At 40.6% G+C, this 22521-nt stretch overlaps 1 protein-coding gene across 16 annotated transcripts in view; it reads right to left on the bottom strand.

Annotated features, from left to right (window-relative positions):
• The window catches only part of AGFG1 (ArfGAP with FG repeats 1), a 35122-nt gene extending 15909 nt beyond the window's left edge, over positions 1 to 19213 (bottom strand). For all 16 annotated transcript variants that reach the window (XM_015871357.3, XM_015871358.3, XM_015871359.3 and 13 more), the window contains exons 1-4: positions 18984 to 19213; positions 11231 to 11324; positions 1202 to 1317; positions 475 to 637 (exon numbers count right to left, since the gene is read on the bottom strand). In XM_015871357.3, the coding sequence (XP_015726843.1) occupies positions 475 to 637; positions 1202 to 1317; positions 11231 to 11324; positions 18984 to 19150 (540 nt within the window). In that variant the 5' untranslated portion in view covers positions 19151 to 19213. The remainder of the gene's footprint in view (positions 1 to 474; positions 638 to 1201; positions 1318 to 11230; positions 11325 to 18983) is intronic.
• Positions 19214 to 22521: the final 3308 nt, after the last annotated feature.

The following is a 22521-nucleotide window of genomic DNA, read 5'->3' as shown; positions in this document are numbered from 1 at the left end:
GGCTTTAAACAACAGCACACAGAGGCTTTCTAAACGACACTCAGTAAGACAGCCACAGAATAAGGAGAAAGTAATAATGAACATGCACGCTTCTCACATATGTGCTCTTACACATGAAATTAACAATGAATATCAGCTATTTTATTGTTTCTTAAAGAAAAATATGCTTAAAATATAACACACTGGATACAGCTTATTGACGTATTTAAGCAAAAAAACAATTGTAATTAGACATGCCAGTCACAGACACACAAAAAAATCTGTATTTTGAAAATAATCATGAAAAAATAATTTTTATTTCAATAGAAACAACTTTAAATTTAGAACCTGATATGTAAACACTTATATACTTTAATAAAATACATAAAATAAGCTTAAATGGTTATAACATAAAAGCTGCTACTGCAAAACTTCCTATGCCACTGAACAAGAAAAAGATACAGTACTGAACAGTTCTGTCCTTTTGTTACTCACCTGGCTAGGTGTGCCCTTGTTTAAGTGCAGTGCAGGTGCAGCTTCTCCCAAGAGGGATTTGAGGGGCTTCACCTCAGGTGTGCTGCTTGTACTACTAGCAGAAGACCCCGATATGGATGCGTGGACTGATGCCACAACCTTTGCTTGCTCTGGGGGAACATACCTACATCCAAAGGAGCAATTGTTTTTATAAGTTTAACATGAAAAGTTCAGTTGAACAACCAGTTTTCACACTTGAGTCTTGTGGAAAGTCTCAGCTTTGCTGTTCTAACCACTGACCCAACAACAAAACACCAGCAGCTTGCAAAATGCCTATGAGTTAAATGTCAGATCTTATTAATTTTTATTTTTATTTTTTTTTTATTTTTTTTTATTTTTTTTATTTTTTTTTAATGGACTATTCCATTTTGTTTGGAATACAAACCACCCACACCTTCTACCTCCTAAGAAAAGCCTGCATGACACCTACTTTGCACTGCTGCTGAAATAGAAATGGCTTAAGATAATGTCATCAGTATGAACAACACACTGAGCAAGTTCTTTGAAGTTATTTTTCTCCCTTCTACTTTCCTGTAGGATCTACGAATAGAAGTTCAATAGAGCATTTTACCTTAGAGCTGTGCAATCTAGTCTAAAGAGCACACAAAAGGGAAAGTACACTCAAGAATAACAGTCAATATTTACTTCTTGTCAAAAGCAAACATTGTAAATTGCAAAGCTATCTTACCATCTTTTCTTCTCATATTTTTCCTGTAGAAACTCCTTTACTTTCTGTGGATCCCTGAAGTCTGGAATTGCTGATGATCTATCATCAAATAGGCCTAGCCAAATCTGTTTGCACACCTTAGAAGATTAAAAATAAAGATGAATGGTTAATAATAGAAAATACATTAGTCCAAAACCTATTCAATGTTATGATTGCTAATGTAGGCAAAGCATTAGAAAGTGTGTGGCTGCATAGCTTTTGTTCCAGATCAAGCTTCTGGTGCAGCACGTACTGGTCTAAACGCTTCAAGTCAGAAGACCATCTGTCTCCGCAGGGCAAGTGAATCCTAACATCCAAGTCCACTGCAAAACGCTGCTTTTGCAAAGTATATGCTCTCATAAAGGGACAAGGCATCTGAACACTACCTATGATGAACTTTAGCCCTTCTGTGTTACTTGCTTCTACACACAGCATTACTTGTACTTCACACTTTAAACTACTTCAACAGATTCCACGTTACATCATGAAGTTCCAGACAGAAGCTTTAAAATATTTCCATTTTACTCGTTATGATACTGTTTGAGTATGGTATTTTAATTTCATTTTTAAACAGCCTTTCTTACCTTTCTCTAAACTTTAGGTATCAAAATATTTTTAAGTGACCATCTATGAGATAAGAAAGAGAAAGACCTACTCTTCCTTTGATTTCATTTTTTTTAAATTGCAGTTGTGAAACAGAAAGAATCAAACCAACTATAAAATATGCTTCAGAGAGGAAATGTGACTGTTCTCAAAACCAAAAGACACACAAGTTCGTGTACTGTTATAATCAGCACTTCGGAATACTCCATAGGTATCCTGAACATGCATCTGAACAGCATAACAGACATTAGCAAACCTCTAGAAACAGGCACTGCCATTTTGACGAGATTTCTTCCAGAGAAACAAAAGATTTATGATGCATGTCCTTTCTTCCCACACCACCTCTGAAATCATTCTGGCCATCCCTCTTTTAAGCCTCCTACAACTGCTCCCTTCCATCCCTGCAACAGTATCCGGCCTTCAGCATCATCTACAATGACCTTCAGAGGAAGCACGTACTCTAACAAGTGTAGGAGCTGCACAGACTGACTGCCTTGAAAGCTGGCAAATTAAGGTAGCAGCTGTGCTACTTTCACTGCATCACCTTCCCAATGCAGGCAGTAACTCTGGTGGGGGAGGTGGGTGAGAGGGTGCATCTTTCTATAGCCACTTAACTTCACCCTAATTGTAGCAATTTACCTTCGGGAACACTGACCATCAAATTTGATCAGTCATTTCAAAGATTTATCTGGACTAGACAGACAAGAAAGTGTACATATTTCACATTTGACATCGTGATTTCATTCAGCTTGATTAAATCTAATACTCCATCGTTTACTGGAGAGAGGCAAGCAGTGGGAAACATTTAAGAATCAAAGGACAGCTAAATTAATGATTCAAATACTCAACTAAAAATAACATTAGCAGCCTCTACTTCCAATAAGCTCATCAGTTCTACAGAACTCATTTAGCAACTATAGTCCACAAAAGAATTAAGTTTAACGTACTGTACAGAGTTTGCTAAGTAACAGTCATCACTTGTAGCCTGTTGATGGATGAAATGAAACCAAAGGTAACTGCGTAATAGTTCTTCATATGAATAGGTTACAAACCACAGACTTGGTTAAACTCAAAAGCCTGCTCTAAAATAACAGCTAGGAGTATGAAGCACTATTTTACACAGTAACAATCTTTCAATCCATCTAAGCATTGCTTCTACAGACCCAATACACAACTGGAAAACATTCACAGGTCTACCTTTAAAAATCTGCAGTGGATGCTCTGATGTGGGCCAGCAGTAGCATTTTATGTTTATATTTGTAAGTACAACTGCACCAACCAGCAGCAGCACAGTGGGAAATGGTGTACTGGAACTCACAGCTGCCATTCCCTACTTCCATCCCTCCCCCCCCAATCCCAGTTTTAACTTTTCGAGGAACACCCAGAAGCACAGATGGAAAGAAAGAACTGTACCTAATTTTGGACAAGCCTCTATTTTACCCTGCAACTCGCAGAAAGGGCTGCTCACTGATGACCAGTGTGCATCCAGCCTAAAATAAGATCATGAGCAGAAGAGGAGGTGCTGCTCCCTACTCATTTCAGGCCACTGAATTCTTCACATTTCTTATACAACACCAAAATCAGATCCAAGAAACCCATCACAACTACTATGCTGCTAGTAGTATGGAAGCTCACTGAGAGATCAATTCAAATTCAAACCACATGGTTGGTTTTTTGGTTTTGTTCCTTCTATTATTATTATTTTTTTTTTTAATTTTTAAATGCCCTTCCTCAATCTTCTGCTTCATCTTCAGGGTGAAGTGCCTAAGCAGGGTGGGAAGAATACATCAAAAACAAAGACTGATTCTGACTCAGCGGCCCCCTGAGTACTACTGGCTATTTCTAGGAGAAAGAGAGATCCTTTACAACCAGCTACATTACCAGCTACACAGCTTGAGTAGGCAACAGTTGTGTGTACACAAATAGCTGTAGGACTATACAAGGAGGGGTGTACTGTCCAAATACACTGCTGGTTTAAAATACTTGATGTGAGCTTCTTGAAGGAGTTGGTTCTTGCACGTTTAACCTTCAGGCTTCCAAAAGCATTACCTGGAGCAACTCCTTTCTTCTAAGCACTTTAACACAAAAGCAGTAACTGAATATGTCTTAAGTCACCATAACAACTTAATTAAACCTGCCAGGCACCCTTCGTTGGTTCTCTGTCACTGGAAGCAGGGAGAAGAGTATTTCTAATCCATGTGTAAGAGGGGAATAACACAACATACAGCACCCAAGCAGAAAAACCTACATTTAGTCTCACATGCTTCAACAAGCAGCGCTTATTTTAATTAACAGTTTTCACTAATATTTCTACTACAGTTAAACTTTCATACACCTAAATTTCACTTAAGTTTCATTACATAAAGAATTCATAAGGAGTAAATATAACGCTCTGGAAATCTTAAATACAAATTAATCTTCTTAGAAACCTTTTGTTGTTGTTGTTGAAAATTAAGTTTTACTATCACATGTGAAACTAATAAAAGACAGTTATGTCTATTTCTGTATGGAGTACCACCCAACGCTTTGAACATCAGCAGCCACTGGGAGCGAGCACTGAGAGCACAATAAAAGGCCTGTTGTCTTTGCTCGTTTGCTAGTGACCTGTATGCTCTTTCTAGCTATACTTTTGTTACCATCATCTGACGTGGCAGGGATCCACAATAAAGCATTGATTATGCTTCAAGCAAGCTGTAACAGACTATGGTCAGCTGTCTACAAAAAAAAAGTTAATGGCGGAAAGCTGCACAGCATTATAGGATGAAATCACACTTGGAAATTATAACAAGGAAATACTAATTGTAGTCACTAGACAGAACTTGTTAACACTGTAACTTGAAATATGATAATATTTTTTAAAAATAAATTTTAATATTTTTTAATATGATATGTTAATATGTTTTTAATATTTTTAATATGATAGCCTTTCTATCATATTAAGCTAAGAAGTTACTAACTACAGCAGCCAGTGCAAAGCAAAATGAGAAGCAGTTTTATTGACCAGATCACACTATTTCAGAGCTATTCAAACGCTAGTCTTACAGGAAAGCTCAAGGAAGTTGGTTTTTTTGGTTGTTGTTGTTCTTTTTAAATTAACGTCAAATTATTTGAAGCTTAGTTACAGTGGGGTCTTCAGCACTTACATCCAGGGTACCCATGTCACTCCCCACTTACCACTGTTTTTTAAATCTACTACGTGAATTTGACTGCACTTGAGATACTACAAGATTAATCATATTAAAAAAAGGCAGAAAATCAGACCAGCAACTTCACCTGGGAGCACTTCAGTATGAGCTCCAGTTCTATGTACTGTCTATCCTGAGAAGCCTCAGGACACCTGGACAAAATAGCACACAGTCATTCACAGCAAGTGCTGACTTGTGCTCAGGCATTACCTCCAATACATGTTAAAAAAAGAAAACGTGTAAAAAGATGGTAGAGAGCATATAAATCTTCAAATTATATATATGCTTTGGGATGTGATACCCAAAGTCCTTGAAGAGCATGTATTTTTTAATTAAGCACCTAACTATCTCATACCTTAATCAGGTATATGCCTGATTAATACCTGCCTGAGTTTCAAGATACATCTTAAGCTTTATTCCCACAGAATTACCTCCTTTTCTCTTTCATGTATTACAGTCTGAGAAGTATCCAAATTCATCACAAAGTTGCACAACTTCTATATTAAGGTATCAGATCTGAAATCCTTAAGCTTTCTGAAACCCTTCTACTTCACCTCATTTTCTTGAGCTAACCCTGGTTCAGCCATTTAATATTGTTCTTTTCACAACAGCAGCACAAATAAAGCTCCTGCTCAAAAGCTCTGTACATCCAAAGGCCGTGCTATACTCTTCCTTTTGATAACTAAAGCTCTATTAAACAAAATGCTCTTCTTAGATGAGAAGAGCCTGGCAAGTCAGAGCCAAGAGTAAACATTCAAGTTACATGGGAGCCCCTAGAAACAGTGGAACATATCCAACAATCCATAATCATTGTCCACTGTCCCTGAAAAGTATAATTAGTTCATGTCCCACTGGGTCACCAATGCAGCAAGAAAAAAAAAAAAATAAAGACATACTGAAATCACGATGAGTAAGCACATGTAGTATTTGAAAGTCCGGTTTGTTGAAAGGCTGACAGAAGGAAGACCTGGAAGTTTTGCTTGCCTCTACTACATCTCAGTGAATATCACAGAAGCTGCAAAATAATGAGATAAAACAAAGCCCAGCAAACCTTGTTATGTGACAATAATTAGAAGAAATCAGGACTCAGAATAGCTATCCTAGTGGGACTGTAAAGTTTGTGAGGAAACTTTTACAACTGGTTTGGGAAGAACAGCATCTGTTCTTTGCCAACAAGCTTCAGACCTGTAAGGGATGTCATTAGACATTTGGCAACTAGATACTGGGAAGTGCAGAATTAGATCAGTAAGTACATCATGCAGCAATAAGGAAAAGAGAACCACAACCAGCCTCAACCTACTCACCCTGACCTAGATAAAAACCCTGGAGGTAGAAAAGCAGAAACTGCAAGCTGACATAACATCACGAAAAGGAAAAACTGGGCCAAGTGCGTACAGTATGGTCCCTTCCAACTCCAAGGATTCTACAATTTGTCTTTATATCTTTGGTTTCTCTGAGACTATACTCAGTAACTATTCTATCTGAGGGATAAACACTTTCCTAGACTAAAAGCCTTCACCCACCTGCTTTTCTATACACCTTTTATAGTCCTACAGTTTGAGGGATTGTGTTTGTTTTCAGCTTTGGCACAGGAGACTAAAGAACTGACACTACTCATTGTGTATCTAGTACTCCACAAACCAAGTTGACCAGAAAGGCTCCTGGTTGAAAACCCAGCCTCCTAGTTCATTTCTTACTTTTACAAGTTCCAGACAGGGCTCAAAGGAGCACCAATTTATCTGTTTCTAGGTTTGGATGGTTGCATTTGGTGGTGATGGGAAGATAACTATAGATTCACATGGTGGGGAGGGAAAGACACACTAAAAACTGCTCAAAGAGAAAACAGCTGTACCCACTCGATTTTGCAGAAAGCCTGAGAATTTGAGAGTTCAGCTACTTCTGTTCTAGTGCTATGTATTTCAGCCACCAAACATTTCACTATGTCATAACTATTTCACTGATATAGATCTCCTGTGTGTGTGGGAAGGCTGATATGGGAGAAACAAAGGCCTTCTGCTTACACAACACATTGAGCCACCACATTTAAACTCCTGTTAGCCTAGCTATGCTAGTTAGGAATCATACAGATTCAGTCAGGCCATGCTATGCAGTAAAAGGCAGCATGGCAACGATAAACCATAGTAAAACATGTACTTCTGCTGGGAGAAATTATCCTTCAAGTAGAAAATTCACACTACTACAGCAATAAAACACTTCTTGTTTAGATACAGACATCCTGCTGCATGGGAAGATTACCTGTGTCAGACTTGTTTAAAAACCTGTAATGAGATATTACCTTTCAGCAGTCTGGTAAACACAAAATTAGATTCCTCCCTCCCCCAGCAAAATATTCTATTGTGCACCAAATATAATGCTGACAGTGCAAATAATGAGATTACTATACACTAGAACTATGTTCCAAAACATAACATTCACCACAGGAAGAAAGATTTGGAAACAGTTCCCTTATGTAAGCAAGTTATAGCTTTGTTTAGTAGTTCAGCATTTCTAATGTCAATATTATTCATTAATCTCTGTAGGTTAAAGGAATTTTATACTGTCAGTACACAGATTTCAAAGACAGTTTGGGTCCAAAAACTACATCTGCTTTCATAAGCACAGTCCATGCTAGCAAATCCTGCTAACAACGACATTGTTCCACATGCAGTCAGCTCATCCATCTCTATATCGTATTAACAGAACCAGGGATATACCACAAGGACACCTGACTGCACAGCTCACGCTGTCAGGACTCATCAGGGCCAGCTTATTACCATTTATTCCACTCCCAGCTTCTAGTCTACTTTCCACAGACAAGAAAATTCTAGGGCAGCATTTTGTTCAGCCCAAAGACTAGCTCTGGACCAGGCCCATACTGCTACCAGTTCTGAAGTTCCATATGCTCCTGGAATCTAGAGAGCAGAAAACAGGTAACAAACACTCTATCAGCCACTATGAAGTAAACCAGCTCTATCCCAATCTAAACCAGTACAACAGGTGCCATTAAGTAAGGGTCACAGGAAAGCATACTTAAACACCACTAAACTACTTTCAGGCAGCCGAACATACCTGCACAGCATTCTGCTCACTAGCTCAGGTGAGCATTCAGCCCAGAGCAAGATAGTTTTTCCAAATAAAAGAACAAAATTTGCCACCATTACACACACTTTAAAATAAGCTAGTGAGAAAAATTACAAAGTATTTGGCAGATGTCAAAAACACAGAAAAATTAACTATCATGTAAGAGCTTTGCCTCGTATTACTATTTTTTATATTTGGTAAGAGGGTGCTGTGCAGATACAACTGTAATGGTAATGAGATGAGTACCGTTGCCACTTACCACAAGCGGTGAGTTCACTTTACACTAACATCACATTACTGAATCAGAGGCCTAACATCAGCTCTCCCTGAATGCTCATAACTGAGTCTCCACACCACACACTCCTTAGCATACCTATTAAAATACTTCATACACTGCTCTTCATGGAAAGGAGAAAAAAATACCCAGAAATATAGAATTTCCTTCATCCTTCAGAAGGCACTCAAGGAATATCAGCTAAAAGACACCTCCATTCTTGCCATACAAGTGAGCTAACTGCATTAGTAAAACCAGAGTCTGGATGCCTATCCACAAATAAATAAGCATCACCAAAATACAGATCTCTCCACATACAGTAAGGTTTAGCTTTGAACCTGAAGTAGTAAAAACTCACCCAAAAGTTACCTGCACTAGGAAGATTTTCAACAAATACACAGAGAAAGAAATAACATCACGTGTTTTAAGAGAAGCTGCTCTGAATAGTTTCTTCAGGGAAGCCTTCTAGTAAACAGGGGTTTAACCACATGTCACAGAAGACAGCAATTAGTGACAACTGGGGAAAAGCTACTATTTCAGGAGCTAAGAAAACGTTACCCCTTGTTTTAAAGGGAATGTCAACCTCACACAATACACTGACTTTATGAACTACTCCCTGAAGGACACTGGAAAACTACTTCCTCCAAGAACAACTCACCACCTTAATAATGACTTTATCTCAGTGAATGTTTGTTTAATGTGATTTCTTGCTATTTTTCTTTCAACAGAGAGCATATTCCCTGTGCTACACCATGATCCATTAATCCAGAAATAGAAAAGTTTACTACAGGGGCCCTGGCTGTATAAAAGTATTTTACACAACATAGAAAAGCAAACGTTAAAAACCCCAACTTGGAATAAAAACTTCATTTTTCTTCCAGTTGCAGAACTAAAAAGCTCAGTGCTACCAACATCCAAAACATCTAGAGACTGTACTTTGTTTCATACCGATCTCTAAAACTTTGGACAGTTCCATGTTTGAAGAAGTTCAGATCAGAAAGTTTCATTTCTTAATATCAGCATAGATGGAAAAAAAAAAGTTTTTTGTCAAGTAAGATGAATTTCATGTATCTAATACTTACCTAAGGTCAATACTAACACAAAGCTGCTACTTTACTACTACAACATACAGCATGATGAAGTGAAAGCATGCTTAATTAGGCTTTAAACTTCTAACGGTGTTTAAAGCATTAACACTTCAGCAAGCAACCTATTACCTACAACAGCAGAGGCACATCTTATTTATGAGGTAGCTCATTTAAATTGTGATAATGTTTTTATTAATGAGAGCGATGAATACAACAAAGACATATGCTTTTTGAAACAGTATGTCACTGCAGATATCTCAAGTGTATTTATGTTGACAGTAAATTACGAATAAAATAAATCATAATTACAGGGTAGTCAGTTCTATAATGAGGACAACTATGTTGATCAACTATGTAAGGACCAATACAGGTTTCAAATCAGTGAAAAAAGTCATCACACTCTGAAGAGAGGCAGCATTACTTTTGGAGCAGCCCTCAAATACAGACATAAATACATGCATGTATGCATCTTTTTGAACCATGCATATATATACTCATATGTTTTCCCCTATGCTTCGGAAATGTAAAGCAAAGTTAGAGTTCACAATCTAATCTTAACGCAAGAGACTCCTATATACTTTACCTAAACTCAAAAAAGATTATTACTCTCTTTATGCAAGAAGTCAACAATATGCTATAATATTTACATTGTTTAACAGCTTTAACAAGCCAAAGTAATTTCAAAAATCTATTCAAAAATATTGGGAAAATGTTGTACTGTCTGGTAGTGTTTAGACCCCATTCCAGCTTTGTCTAAAGCGATCACCCTCTAAACGACTAACAGTCATTTCAACAGGTAACACTTATTTCTTAGGACAGGAAAAGAAATTGCTATTTGCATTTCCATTCTTAAAACTGACAGTTATGAATGAGGCTAAGTCTATAAAAGTTAAGCGTCAGCATTTTAACTAATGATGAGCTTTACACCCACAGAGCTTCACAGGAACACATTAGTACAATACTCCACAGACTACAATCAATAACTCTTCTGAAACAGAATACAGATCCAATCAAAGCGAAACAGAATCTTTCCATATTTGGATTAGAAGTTGCCTCCAACTTTGTAATGTTACAGCACAATACTGAAATGCAAACCTCAACCCCAAACTGAGGACAGCAACAACAGAATCCAGAACACAGGCCCCCATCAGATGCAATCCAACATTTATATCAGATTTAGTTTCCATTTATTTAAAAAACACAAACACAAAGGCAATACATTAGAACTTCATTTCTTCAAAGCTGACGCAAGTCACTCTAACGTATCCAGTTGCTCATTATCTAATCCTTAGAGGAAATAATTTTTCCCTTTCCTTCCTCTCTTCAAGGACCTTCAAAACACCACTATTTTTATTGAAGAAAAAGGCTACTGAAACTACAGTAACGCTTCTTAGCACCTACCTTGTAGAAATACATCTACAAGCAATACATTCATGTTTGTCATGGTTGATTCTTTCAGCAGACACTGCTACAGTCAGCCTAAAGGTCTGGACATGCAGAGTTTAAATAAATGCATAGTGCATTCCTATTCCTAAAAGGAAACCTGTCTCTTAAGATCTGACCATGTGAACCTAGACTGGTCAGGCTGGGCAATAACACAACATTCTGATCATCAGCTACTGAAGTGAAACGAGCTTCTTAGAAGTATCACTTCAAATGAGCTTAGCTTCAAGACTCCTGTCTGCTTGTTACTTAAAAAACCCTGAAGCTTTGCTTAAGTACTATTTCAAAGTTGAATATTAAAATGCTTATCACTTGGTATTCTGTGATTTATACTTACTTCATTTCCGTGTTTCTGCAGAAATTCTATTTCCTGTTGTGTGAAAGTTGTCATTGAAATTGACTTCACTCTGTGGGGTGGATTCAAGCCCCGTCTAAAAGAAGAAGCAAGAAGTATTTTGTCAGTATTCAGGAAATTTGTCATCACGCAATTACTTTTAATGTTACAAACCAAAGTCAACTCATCTCAAAACTACACTCAGCGCAAAGTCAAATAACTGAAATTTAGTGGAGACCAAAGTTGCACAACACCAACTCCTCCTTCCTATGCAAATTTATGAGGACACTTGTACCTCTTGTGAAACCTTTATCTGTTTCCACAAACTTGTTCATCTTTTCCTTTACATCTCTCAATCTTGGGTCCCTCCATCATTTCTTTTTCCCCTCCCAATCCTCTTTCACTTGACCCCACTCTGCAGTAGATTTCCGCCTACTAGACTTCCCAGCTCAGATTATTTTCCTCTTGCTCTAACCTACATTTCCCGTTTCCTTTTTCCAGCTGTTTTTTTTTTGCCCTTCTGTCCACAGGTCTGTCATCTTCCCCATGAACACTACAAGTAACACCAGCAGAAGGAAACAGATTTTTGATTATGCTCTCAAAATAGTGAAATAGCTTGAAGCTGCAAGAGCTCTGTCTCAAAAAAAAATGGGCACATTCTCACATTCACACACTGCTCAAAGCAAGACAAACAGAAACCAAAAGTCAATTTTGTTGCCAAAGCTTGATACTGTCAAAACCAGTCCAGTCAAAACCTGCAAGCACATTAAAATCCTGCTGAGTAACTCCGTAAGTATAAGAAAATGCTTTCCTTTCAAGCCTTTGCCTTAAGTACATGCTAAGTACTGCTTTTGCCCACAAATATTCACAATTAAAATCAAACTGTTTTGCTCAATGAAAGGAAGAACATTACAGCCCACATATACCAAACTGCAGGGGCGCTGACAGGTAGTACAGCCATGTTACCTTAATCGGGTCTGGATTTTTTTTTTGATACCATCTTAAAAAGAAAATACACTAAGTTAATTATGAGGTAACCACAAAATATTGCATTCTTTATGTACATGAGAAGACTGTCTCCAGCAAAGAGGACACTCTGCAGGAATGTAACATAGGGCCAACAAATGGCCAACAAATCAACCAGTACAGAATTAGCTTTGATTCTTATATTTGTTATTTATCATTAATTGGCAGTTTGTTCAGCATAGAGTTTATAACATTATTTTTTTTCCAAATGTAGATTTAAGACGCTTGCTGTTTGAAACACCTGGGTAAATACAAACAGCTCACTGTACCTTGCCAAGACATACATGAACTTACAAGTACTCAAAAAGCAGAAGTCACACATGAACCTACTGGCCTATGAAAATTAGTTTCACAGAATGCTATTTGCCTAAAGCAATTTTTTTTCAAACCTGAACGCCTAAAATTAGACTCCGCGGTTTAGTATCTCAGCAAGAAGGCACAAGGTATTTAAGTAGGAAAACATGTGTACCTGCTCTACGCTGATTTATTAGGGCTCTTCACAGCTTTTAGGAGAGCACGCTGTCAGTTCTGCTAAGCACCACACTAAACGCATTTCAAGCACTGACTAGATGGTGTTCAGCCTAACAAGAGGCTTCCAACATATCCCGCTCTCTCCAGTGCAGACTGCTCCACTGTTTTAAATTGTATGTTATAAAGCTCAAGACGCCTGGATTTACAACTTATGGCCATGATGTCTGAGAAGACAACTCATCCCTTCTACAACCACCTGTCAGGGAGGGAAATAGGCCCCATCCCTACAGGCCAGGGCCTAACACAGAAGCATCCAATGTCCTGCATGACGGAAAAGCACACCACTGAATCACTGAACTAATAAACCTTGACATTCCAAACTTTTATGGTCGTAAATACAAAGTTAACAGCCAAGCCACATTACCATACAAACAAGTAACTCTTAAGTTCATTTAAGATGGCCAGGGGTGGGAGGAAGCCTAGAAAGAACACCTTGCATATCGGAACCACAAGAGAAATCAGCCTAGACCAAAGAGTTCAAGACAAGGGGGTTATTTGTACAGTATGGAAATACAACCCAAAACATACGCACAAAGTTTCTTGATCCAATCACTTAGATTCTACAATCAAATCATCTTAAAAACATTTCTAATATGATTTACTACTAGCATGAGCTACTTTCAAACATGCTATATCCTCAAGCCAACTACAATCTCCCTAGAACAGAACAGTTACTGGATTTAGAAAGAAGTCAAAACAGATAACCTAAGCACTAACGCTCTGGCTCTGCAAGTCCTAAACTATTTTACCCTTCCTTACCTACAGGATATTACAGGTGATTCACAAGCAATTCATGTACATGCAGGAGAAGCTTAATGGTAGACAGTCACATTTATCCCTTAAAAGGAATTAAGGACCTTTTTTTATCCAAATAGAAAAAAAAAATTACCTAATACTTGCTTTGTTTCTTTGATATATTAGGTGAGCATTTTGCACAGTTCTAATGCTTCACAGAATTCCTACTTAACAGGAGACAAATGAATTATAATCCTTTAGTCAGAATAATAATGCCTGAACTCAAATTGATCCTGAACGTATATTTGTAACCCACACAGGTCCAGTGGTACCAGTTACTCCTTCCTCTGCTGCAGAGCTCCTCAGGATGACACTACAGCACTTAACCCAGATCGCAGCCATCTCCTAAACAGCATTCAGGAAGGATGACTGAGTCAGATGACCATTCTGCCAGGCTGCATGCAGCCAGCACGCCACAGCTACAGCATCCCACACTTCCATCCTGCTCATGAATACAAGCTTCATATACTCAGAAATTATTATTCCTGCAGAACAGCACTGCAACCAGAACCTCCAGCTCTGAGACTGCCCTGTACCGACTTGGTCTGCCCTGTCAGCAACAGCTCATCAGCTGGATACTATGGCAAACAGAGCAAGGCTGTTCTTCAGCAAGTACTGTTAGAACTTGTGCTCTAACAAAGGAAGCTTTAAGGCCAGCAGCACAAGACCACAAAGTCTGGGGATTTAAATATTCAACATTTAAGACACCATCAGTGAGCACCAAAGGTTTGTTACTAACATAATTTAGAGCAAGTTTAGGCTGAACTTGTGATTGTTGGGAGAGCGGCTGTTTCTGTGCTCTTCTCCAACAAATGTCAGTAACATTTCAGAGAATACCAGACAAGGCTGGAACACAAGTTTCTATTTATAAATGTTTAGAAGTGGGCTTTGTTGGGACGGAGGGGCACTTGCATGGGAGGAATGGTGGACAGATGGTTATTCAACACCATTAATGTCACCCTACGTCAGATTCTAACATGATCTCAGGTCTAAGAGGCAGCAAAATCTGATCCCCAAAGAAGCAGGAAGTTAATGAGGCAAGGCAAATGCCAGGCCCTTGGACAGAACCCTACATTCCTATGTGTGCCTGGAAAATGAATTTTGGAAGCCCAGTGTAACCATATTCATTGTTGTTTCTATGCTATTGTTATTAGCAGTAAGTGAATGTAAGCAGTATTGGCCATTCTGGGTACGATAAGACTTCCCTGGAGACCTTCCACCATCTCACAAGTTCACTTTATTTTTAACAGCAAAAGACTCATAATCAAGTTAAATTTAACCTTTTCCTTGAAAAAAATCAAGAATCCTCTCTAAGCTGCACAGTATTTACCATGGCACAGACATTCACTGAGCTTTCCAGCCAGCATACAGAAAAATATAAAAATAACCACATGTATAGATACATAGCACATTTTCCAATCACAATAAGGAGAAAAAGGACTGGGAAGTGACACCAATAGTCAGAATCACCTTCACTCTGGAACTGCTCATTTAGACCTTTTAATTTCTGCAGAATTATTCTGGGGAAAGGGACAGCAAACCACAGCCACTACACAAAGGTTTATTGTTTAGTCTGTAGCTGGTATCAGCCATCAAACACTCTAATCTGGCTGATACAGAAGTCCCTTAGCCAGGAAGTCTTAAAATTTCAAATAGGAAGATTATAAGCAGCCAGCAGAAGGCCACATCATCCAATAACTGTAAGAAATTGGATAAAACAGCTTTTTCATTCCCCACAGTAACAATATGTTCTAAATAGTCTTACTTGCTCCTTCCTGACAAGCTGGGAATGCCAGCATCTGAATGAGAAAGTTCCCCAGGAGGTTGGAGGGGGTAGAAATAGTGATGCTGAGAAGGGGAAGGGTAGGAGAGGAGTCCAGATGATCACATCAGCAAGCTTTTAGAAAAGCTATCCACCAGACAAGGTTACACCAAGAGCTTCTGCAGTACTGAACCAGAAGTGGACTCTTAGGTAATCTTTTGTTCAAGAATTTACAAACACCTTAATTTGTGATAACCAGGAGTAGGTGCTTGAAGGCAAAGTCAGAGACAGCTGAGAAACAAGACAAAACAGCATGTGATAAAGACAAAGAGAGGATGTTGCTATCAGCATGATACACTATGGCATCCAACACCACACTAGACATCACCACCAAACACAAACTTGTACCCCAGTGGACTTTTCTCAAACCAAAAGGATCTGCCAACATTGTTGTAACAAAGAAAAACCTTCTAGTTTAGCAGCAGCCTGATTCCTGACCTGACAAGAGTGCTCCCATATAGCATTTCCTCCCACAACAGGGAAAAAAATGATTATTTGTATATTTCTACACATCTTACATTCTTCTCCAACACACACACTAGGCACAATTTCCAGAACGGCATGCTGCTTTTCTTCCATATAAAGAGCAATTAAACAAGGGGACAAGCAGAGGTATTTCAACATGAAGCCACTACCCAAACCACTGCGCATGAACTTTCTCCTGTATTCTCTATTTCGTGCAGCTCGGACTTTACTCTGGTAAACTCAACCTGATGGGAAAACTTAAGCCCTGCATATTACGGAAAAGGACCTCTGCTATATTACAAACAACTAACTTGGCATGCTTCACCTTCAACACTGAAGTCAGAAACAGACCTCCTTAAACTCATTTGTTCTTTATATTCAGCAGCACTTGATCAAGCCAGTCAGACTCTTTTAAAAGCACTTAACAGTCATGGTTTTCTTAAAGCCAGACCTAGTCACAAACTGTATCGATACCACTCTATACACAGAATATCTCTCTATAGAGCAGAAATCACTAGAAATTAATGATGGACCCCACATGAAGGCTTTGGGTTTGAATAGACTGAATAAACACCTCAAAAAACTCACAAAAAAAAAAGTCTATCCAGATATCAGACTTCTAAAGTTTAGACCTGTATCTAGAACAACACACCTGCTGAAGTTGATACTGATGTCAGCAACCACACATTAGAATTCACTGAGTAACCTTTCTGAAGGAGACTCGTTAACTATCAGTCTTTTAATCTTGCACTGGGCACTTTGCCCTTGAAAAAACCAGTCTACTTACTCCAAGAATACTTCCTGTACCAGACTAGAAAAAAAGTTAATTAAAACAGGAAGCAATGAAAGTCATTCACATAGCACACAAGACCAAGTAATAATAATATTAAAGCCTTACAGTAAAGCAAGTATTATGAAGCAGAATGCAAGCAGCCATTAAGAACTACAGAAGCAGCAGGACTTTTACACTCATTTGCCATTACGTGGTTTCTTCCCTGCGCTGTGGAACTCTCCATTGAAAAACATTTGGAAATAAACAAGTAGTCTGAAGAAATGTTTAAAAAACAAACCAAGCAGTCTCTGGTGATGAGGCAGGCCTTGTCCATCTCCATGCTGTCTCATTACTAAGACAAACATCCCACTGCTGAGGTTCTAAGGATATATGATCTGCATGTGCAATTCATGAAAGTGCTTCCATGTCTATATGAAGGGAACACAATTTTATTTCAGTAGAAAACTTGTCCTCTAAACAGTCCTTAGAATAAGATAGTAACATTCTAACAAAACACCAATTGATAATAAGTGTCTTTTAGTCAAAGCTTACTTTGTTTAAGCACACTAGCAACTAAGTGAGAGCTAACTTAACTGCAAGGGACAACTGCCCATGCTTGCTTGCTGTTTCATTGCATGTATGTTCTTTATGTTACTGTAAATTGACTACGGACGTTAAAGGATCATCCATCAGAGCCAAGAGACAGAAGGAACAAATCCTCCCAAAGCCACACTCAACATCTCAGCAGCACTCACGATATATATCTTAAAATTAAGCAGCCTGAAAAATAAAGAATATTCTCATCGAGCACTTTTGTCGTGTTGACAGTTTAACCAGTAAGAACATGTGCAGCCATTAAATAAGCTCTGTGCAGTAGCTTAAAATAGTTTCACATGCCAGCACAAATAACAGTTTGCTAACATAGCAAACAATAGCCAGGGCTGGCTGATTAAGTGCCATGTGTACATCAAAATCAAGAGTCTCTTTTCAGCTTCCCAACCTGAATGTATTTTCTGTATTTGCATCAAGCCTGTGCAAAAAGTCTACACAAAGCAGGGGGGAAAAAAACAAGCCTAAGTTGTATAAAAGGCAGTTTGTTCCATGTGAATTCAGCACAGAACTTACATGTCTGCTTTGTTCTGAGTCTCATTATAATTAGTAACTTTGTTCTAAAACATCAGACTACTTGAAGGACCTACAAGGGGAACCCAGTCCTTCTTAGTCTGGGACAGGACTTTGTTGAGGTTCCTACGTGTGTTTTACAAACTCAAGCCCTGACAAACAAAAATATGTATCCTCCGACACACTAAAGCCAATTCTTTGATCCTGGTCAATGCCACAGAAACACAAACAAGCAGACAGAGTTAACTAAGCAAACACTAACAATGAAGTCAGGAGCTTTTTCCTCCAACTTATGTGTATGTAACTGACATCCTGATGACACGAACTGCAATTCAGAACTGACTGATCTCCACCGGTTTAATTTCATACGTGCTCCAAGGAGGAGGAAGGGTGGGAAGGGGAGAAGGAGGGGGAGACCTGTGCAGGAATGAGGAACAGGAAAAAATGCAATCTCCTTCAGCAGAACCAATTCCTTTGTCAGAATTACATGTAAACTTCGCATGAAGTAATGAAAGATTTATAAAAGTCAATTTTTTTTTTCTGATCAATCCTATTAAACCTGCTGAGGCCAGAGATTAACCTCCTAGCTACAGCATAGAGTTGCCCCAATCTAATGGCAAGCATAATTGATGTATAAAAGGCCAAACTGGTGATCTAACACTGGGTGATGATTTTTCAATGCCAAAACCACAGTATTCACAACAGGGTTCGTCCGCCCATATCTTTCACGTCATGAAAGCGGGCGGCTGGGCCACGCGTGTCCTCTCGATCGGAGAACGCTTCTGCGGACACTTCATTACGTCTCCAGCCACGCTCAGGGGTCCGTTCTGCTGCCGTTCCCCCGCCCCCAATACGGGAGCAAAACGCTTACGCTTCCTAAGCGCATGAGAACACCTTCTGGACAGGATAAAGCCAAGGCCACACACAGCCGCTAGGAACCACCGAGCCGCTGCCCGCTGCCCGGGGGGGGCGGACTTCCAGCCCCGTACAACCTCCCGGCCGCCTCCCCCGGGCAGCCCCGAGCCGTTCGCCGTCCGACGTGGCCGAGCGAGCCCGGCGCAGGGAAGGCCCGGCCCGGGAGAAGCACCGCGCGGAGAGCTCCGCGTCACCGGCAGCCCGGAGCCGCAGCCAGGCCGAGCCGGAGCCGAGGTCACCCTGCGACGGCCTGGCCGGCTCCAACCGAGGGACCGCCCCGAAAGCCCCCGCCGCCCGCCCGCACTCACAGGATGCCGGAGCAGGAGGTGCACACGAAGCTGCCCACCGTCATGTCGGTGTAGGTGGGGCCGCGCTGGTCGCAGTCGAAGCACTTGCGGTTGGGCGGCAGGCTGCTCATCTCCCGCAGCAGCTTCAGGTGCTTCTCCTCCTGCTTCCGCTTGGCGCTCGCGGCCATGGCCCCGCCGGCGAGGGGACGGCCCGGCACGGCGCCGGGCCCCGCTCACACCACAACGGCGGCGGCGCTTCGGGGCCCGGCCGGCGGGAGACGAGCCCGGAGCGGGGAGGGGTGAGGGGCGGGGGGAAGGAAGAGCAGGAAGGGGCGGGGAGGGCGACCGGCGCCCGACGCTGAACCGGGGTGGGTGCGCAGCGGCCGCTCACGACGGCTGGAGGCACCGCGAGAGAAGGAGGAAGGGAAGGGGAGGGGGAGGAAGAAGGAGGGGCCGAGCCGCGCCTGGCCGAGGGCAACGGGCGCTTTAGAGGCCGGCGGCGGCGCCGGGCCCGGGGCGGCAGAATGACGACGAGTCCAGGCGGAACCTGCGCGACACCTTTATGAGATCAGGCAACGAGATGGCGGCGGGGCCGAGCGTACCGCCGGCTGCAGCGCCCCCTGCCGGCTGGGAGGACTCACTCCATCCCGCCTCTGAGCCCGACCCCGGGGTGGGGGTGGCACCGCCGGCGGGGCTGCGTTACCCGGCGTGACCCAGCGGGACGGCGTGAGGGAGAGGGCGGTTCTGTGGAGAACCTCAGTAGGAAAACCTCAATAAAACCGAGGGTTTGGCTGCGACGCGCTGCATCGTGAGGAGATGCTCCCTCATCGTGAGGCTGCTCCCTCCTCGCCCGCTCCGTAGTGAGGCGCGACCGTTATGGTTGCGCTGACCACGTCCCTCAGTGCCACATCTCCACACCTGCAGGACGGTGACCCCACCACCCCAATCCACTGCCTGTCCACTTCTTATAACGAGAATTTTTTCTCCCAACATCCACGCTGAGTTTTTCACCACAAACCAATGTTTGTGGGCAGAACATTGTCATCTATCTCTTGTTTTTTTGTTACTGGCGTCAGACATGCACAGTTTCCCCTTGCGAGATTCACTTTCCAACTGGACGCTTTCCCCTTGGAAGGGAAGGAGCTAATGGTCACATGTAACTACTCCCACTCTTGAGAAACCCGTGGCACTGGCCTAAGCTCAGAGCTGCCTCTAAGCTACAAAGTTGTCATCTATAGAGACATCCGAAGGAACGCCTCCAGTGCAAAATACTTCCAAAGGAAGAACAACTATCCATCTGATTTATTTTGTAACTCGGTTTGCGAAAACACCTGGCAATGCTACACATAGTAAGCTTTAATGGTTCCCCATGCTGTGTATTTATGGTCAGATCTTGGACCTCTGACATCAGTATCTAGTGTCATGTGGAATTCGTAAGGCCTGTGTGAGCAAGATCTGATTTGCTCTGTTTTCCTCATAGTTTGAATTTTCCTCATAGTTTAGTTTGGCTGGTTGGTTGTTTTGGCTCGGTTGGTTATCCAGGCCTAGTGTTCAGTATCAGTAGTTTGGCATTCCTCTGATTTCTCTGGAGCTGCTAATTTACATGAGCTGATCAACCAGTCCAAGGGTGTAATGAACTGATCTGAAACATTCCTAAAGCAGGTGGCAGGAGCCTCTCATAGTGAAAAACAAGCATCACTAAATCACTACATAGATACAAGTGCATAAATAGAGCTCTTGAAGTAAATACAGAATATACCCAGTCTTGGAAGAACCACATTTTCACTTATTTAAGTTCTAACCTCTCTCTGAAATGCTGATATTATTCAGAAGGTCTCATTTTGTTGCCTGCTTTGAAACATGCTTTGAAACACTGGAGATTTTTTCAGTGGCCTCAATGACCTCAAGCAAATGACCTAAATTCAGAAGAAAAATAATAGGTTTTAAGGTTAGAAATCAAGGTCTATTTCTTGGAAAATACTTTGGAGAGAGAGCAGTGACTGGCTAAAAGACCTGTGCTAGCAGGGATTGCTGCATACAAGTTCAGTTTCGTTTCAATGAGAACCAGCCCACAAACCATTGACAGAGTGTCAGAGGTGCTTTGTAACTGAGGGGAAAATGTTCCGCTCTGCTTGCTTATGTCATAAATATCACATGGGAGCAGTTAATAATAAAAATGATGCAACTGTTACTGAAGTTTTCATTTCCATTGATGCATAGAATGGAACTCACAGGAAAAATCTCAGCACTGTTCAAGTCAATTGCAAAGTTCAGTAAGAAGAGTAAACCAAATTTCATATTACACTAGAACAAGCTTTGATTTGTTTCATGAAGAAACTGTTGAGATGTTATTTGTGGCCAGCACCGAGATGGGCTCATGTTAGAAGCTAAATGACATTTTAAGCATTGTTTCATTAGAAATCACTTTTTAAATAGCGTTGACCCTCTCTATTGTGTGTCTCATAAAGCCAGGTTAGACCAGGAGAATAGCTACATCAAATTTCCCCCTGTTCCATCTCCCCACAGAAGCAATGAGTAACTTGTGCTTTTCTTCCGTGTGTTTGACTGATCACAGCTAGGGTTACTTTCCTCAAAGCAGGTGAATCATTTTTTTCTCTCAATTACTAAGAGCAAAAATGATACAGACAAATAATAATAATTAAAACAAAAATTACTGTTCAGCTTTACTATTTGATTTTCTGTTACCTGATCCATTTTTCTAGCCCTAGGACCTTAATTTCCTTTCCTAATTCTGTGTCCAAATTTGTTCTTGGTTCTCTCCTCCTAATGACTGTACTTATGCTTTTGTGGTTGGAAATCTACTGGCCAGCTGTTTTCTGAAAGTGCTTAATCCCTGCTGCACCTGCTGCAGCATTCAGCATCAACATTAATTTATTAACAGAAGGTGAAACAATGGATTCTTACACTTAAACCATTTCTGTTTATATTAAAAGGAGAAAAAAAAGAAAAAGAAGACAGCACCCAAACTTAAATGTTAGCCCAACAATTTCTGAAAGACACGGCTTCAGTAATCCCTTAAATATGGGCTAATAGGGTATAAATTATAATTTATGAGTGTATAATCTGGGGCACTTATTGTCAGGACCAAAAGAAACAAGTGTCTAAGAATGTACATCTGGGAGATGAATAAGACATCCTGTTTGTCACTAGGATTGAGGTCAGTAATATCCATTTTAAAGCAATTAACCCAGCAGGCTAAGTGATGTGGAAATTATCATGCTGAAAGACTAATGGGCTATTAAATCCATCTTGCTTCGCTACTGATGGGTATACAAAATTAATCCTGGGATTAGGTGTATTGCATCTGTGGTAAACTGCCACTGCAAGATTTGGATATGAGGAGCTTTCTGAGAACGTTCACTGATTTGCTCTGTTAAAAGTTCAGTCAGCTGAGCATCAGTTTTTGTGTTTGCATGTGATTTTATTTAAGCAGCATCTTTTTGTTCATGAGTAGATACATTTTAGCCACCGCAGGAATGGTAGCCTGAGATTCAAAGCAAATGTACTGGCTCTCAGGATGACATGGAGGAGTTTGAAA

Source organism: Coturnix japonica, chromosome 12 (genome assembly GCF_054131305.1).
Source record: "Coturnix japonica strain WE chromosome 12, WE-NBRP24, whole genome shotgun sequence".
In the NCBI taxonomy this organism is placed as follows: domain Eukaryota; kingdom Metazoa; phylum Chordata; class Aves; order Galliformes; family Phasianidae; genus Coturnix; species Coturnix japonica.
Note: the sequence above shows the minus strand (reverse complement) of the source record. Positions and strands in the feature narration are given on the sequence as shown.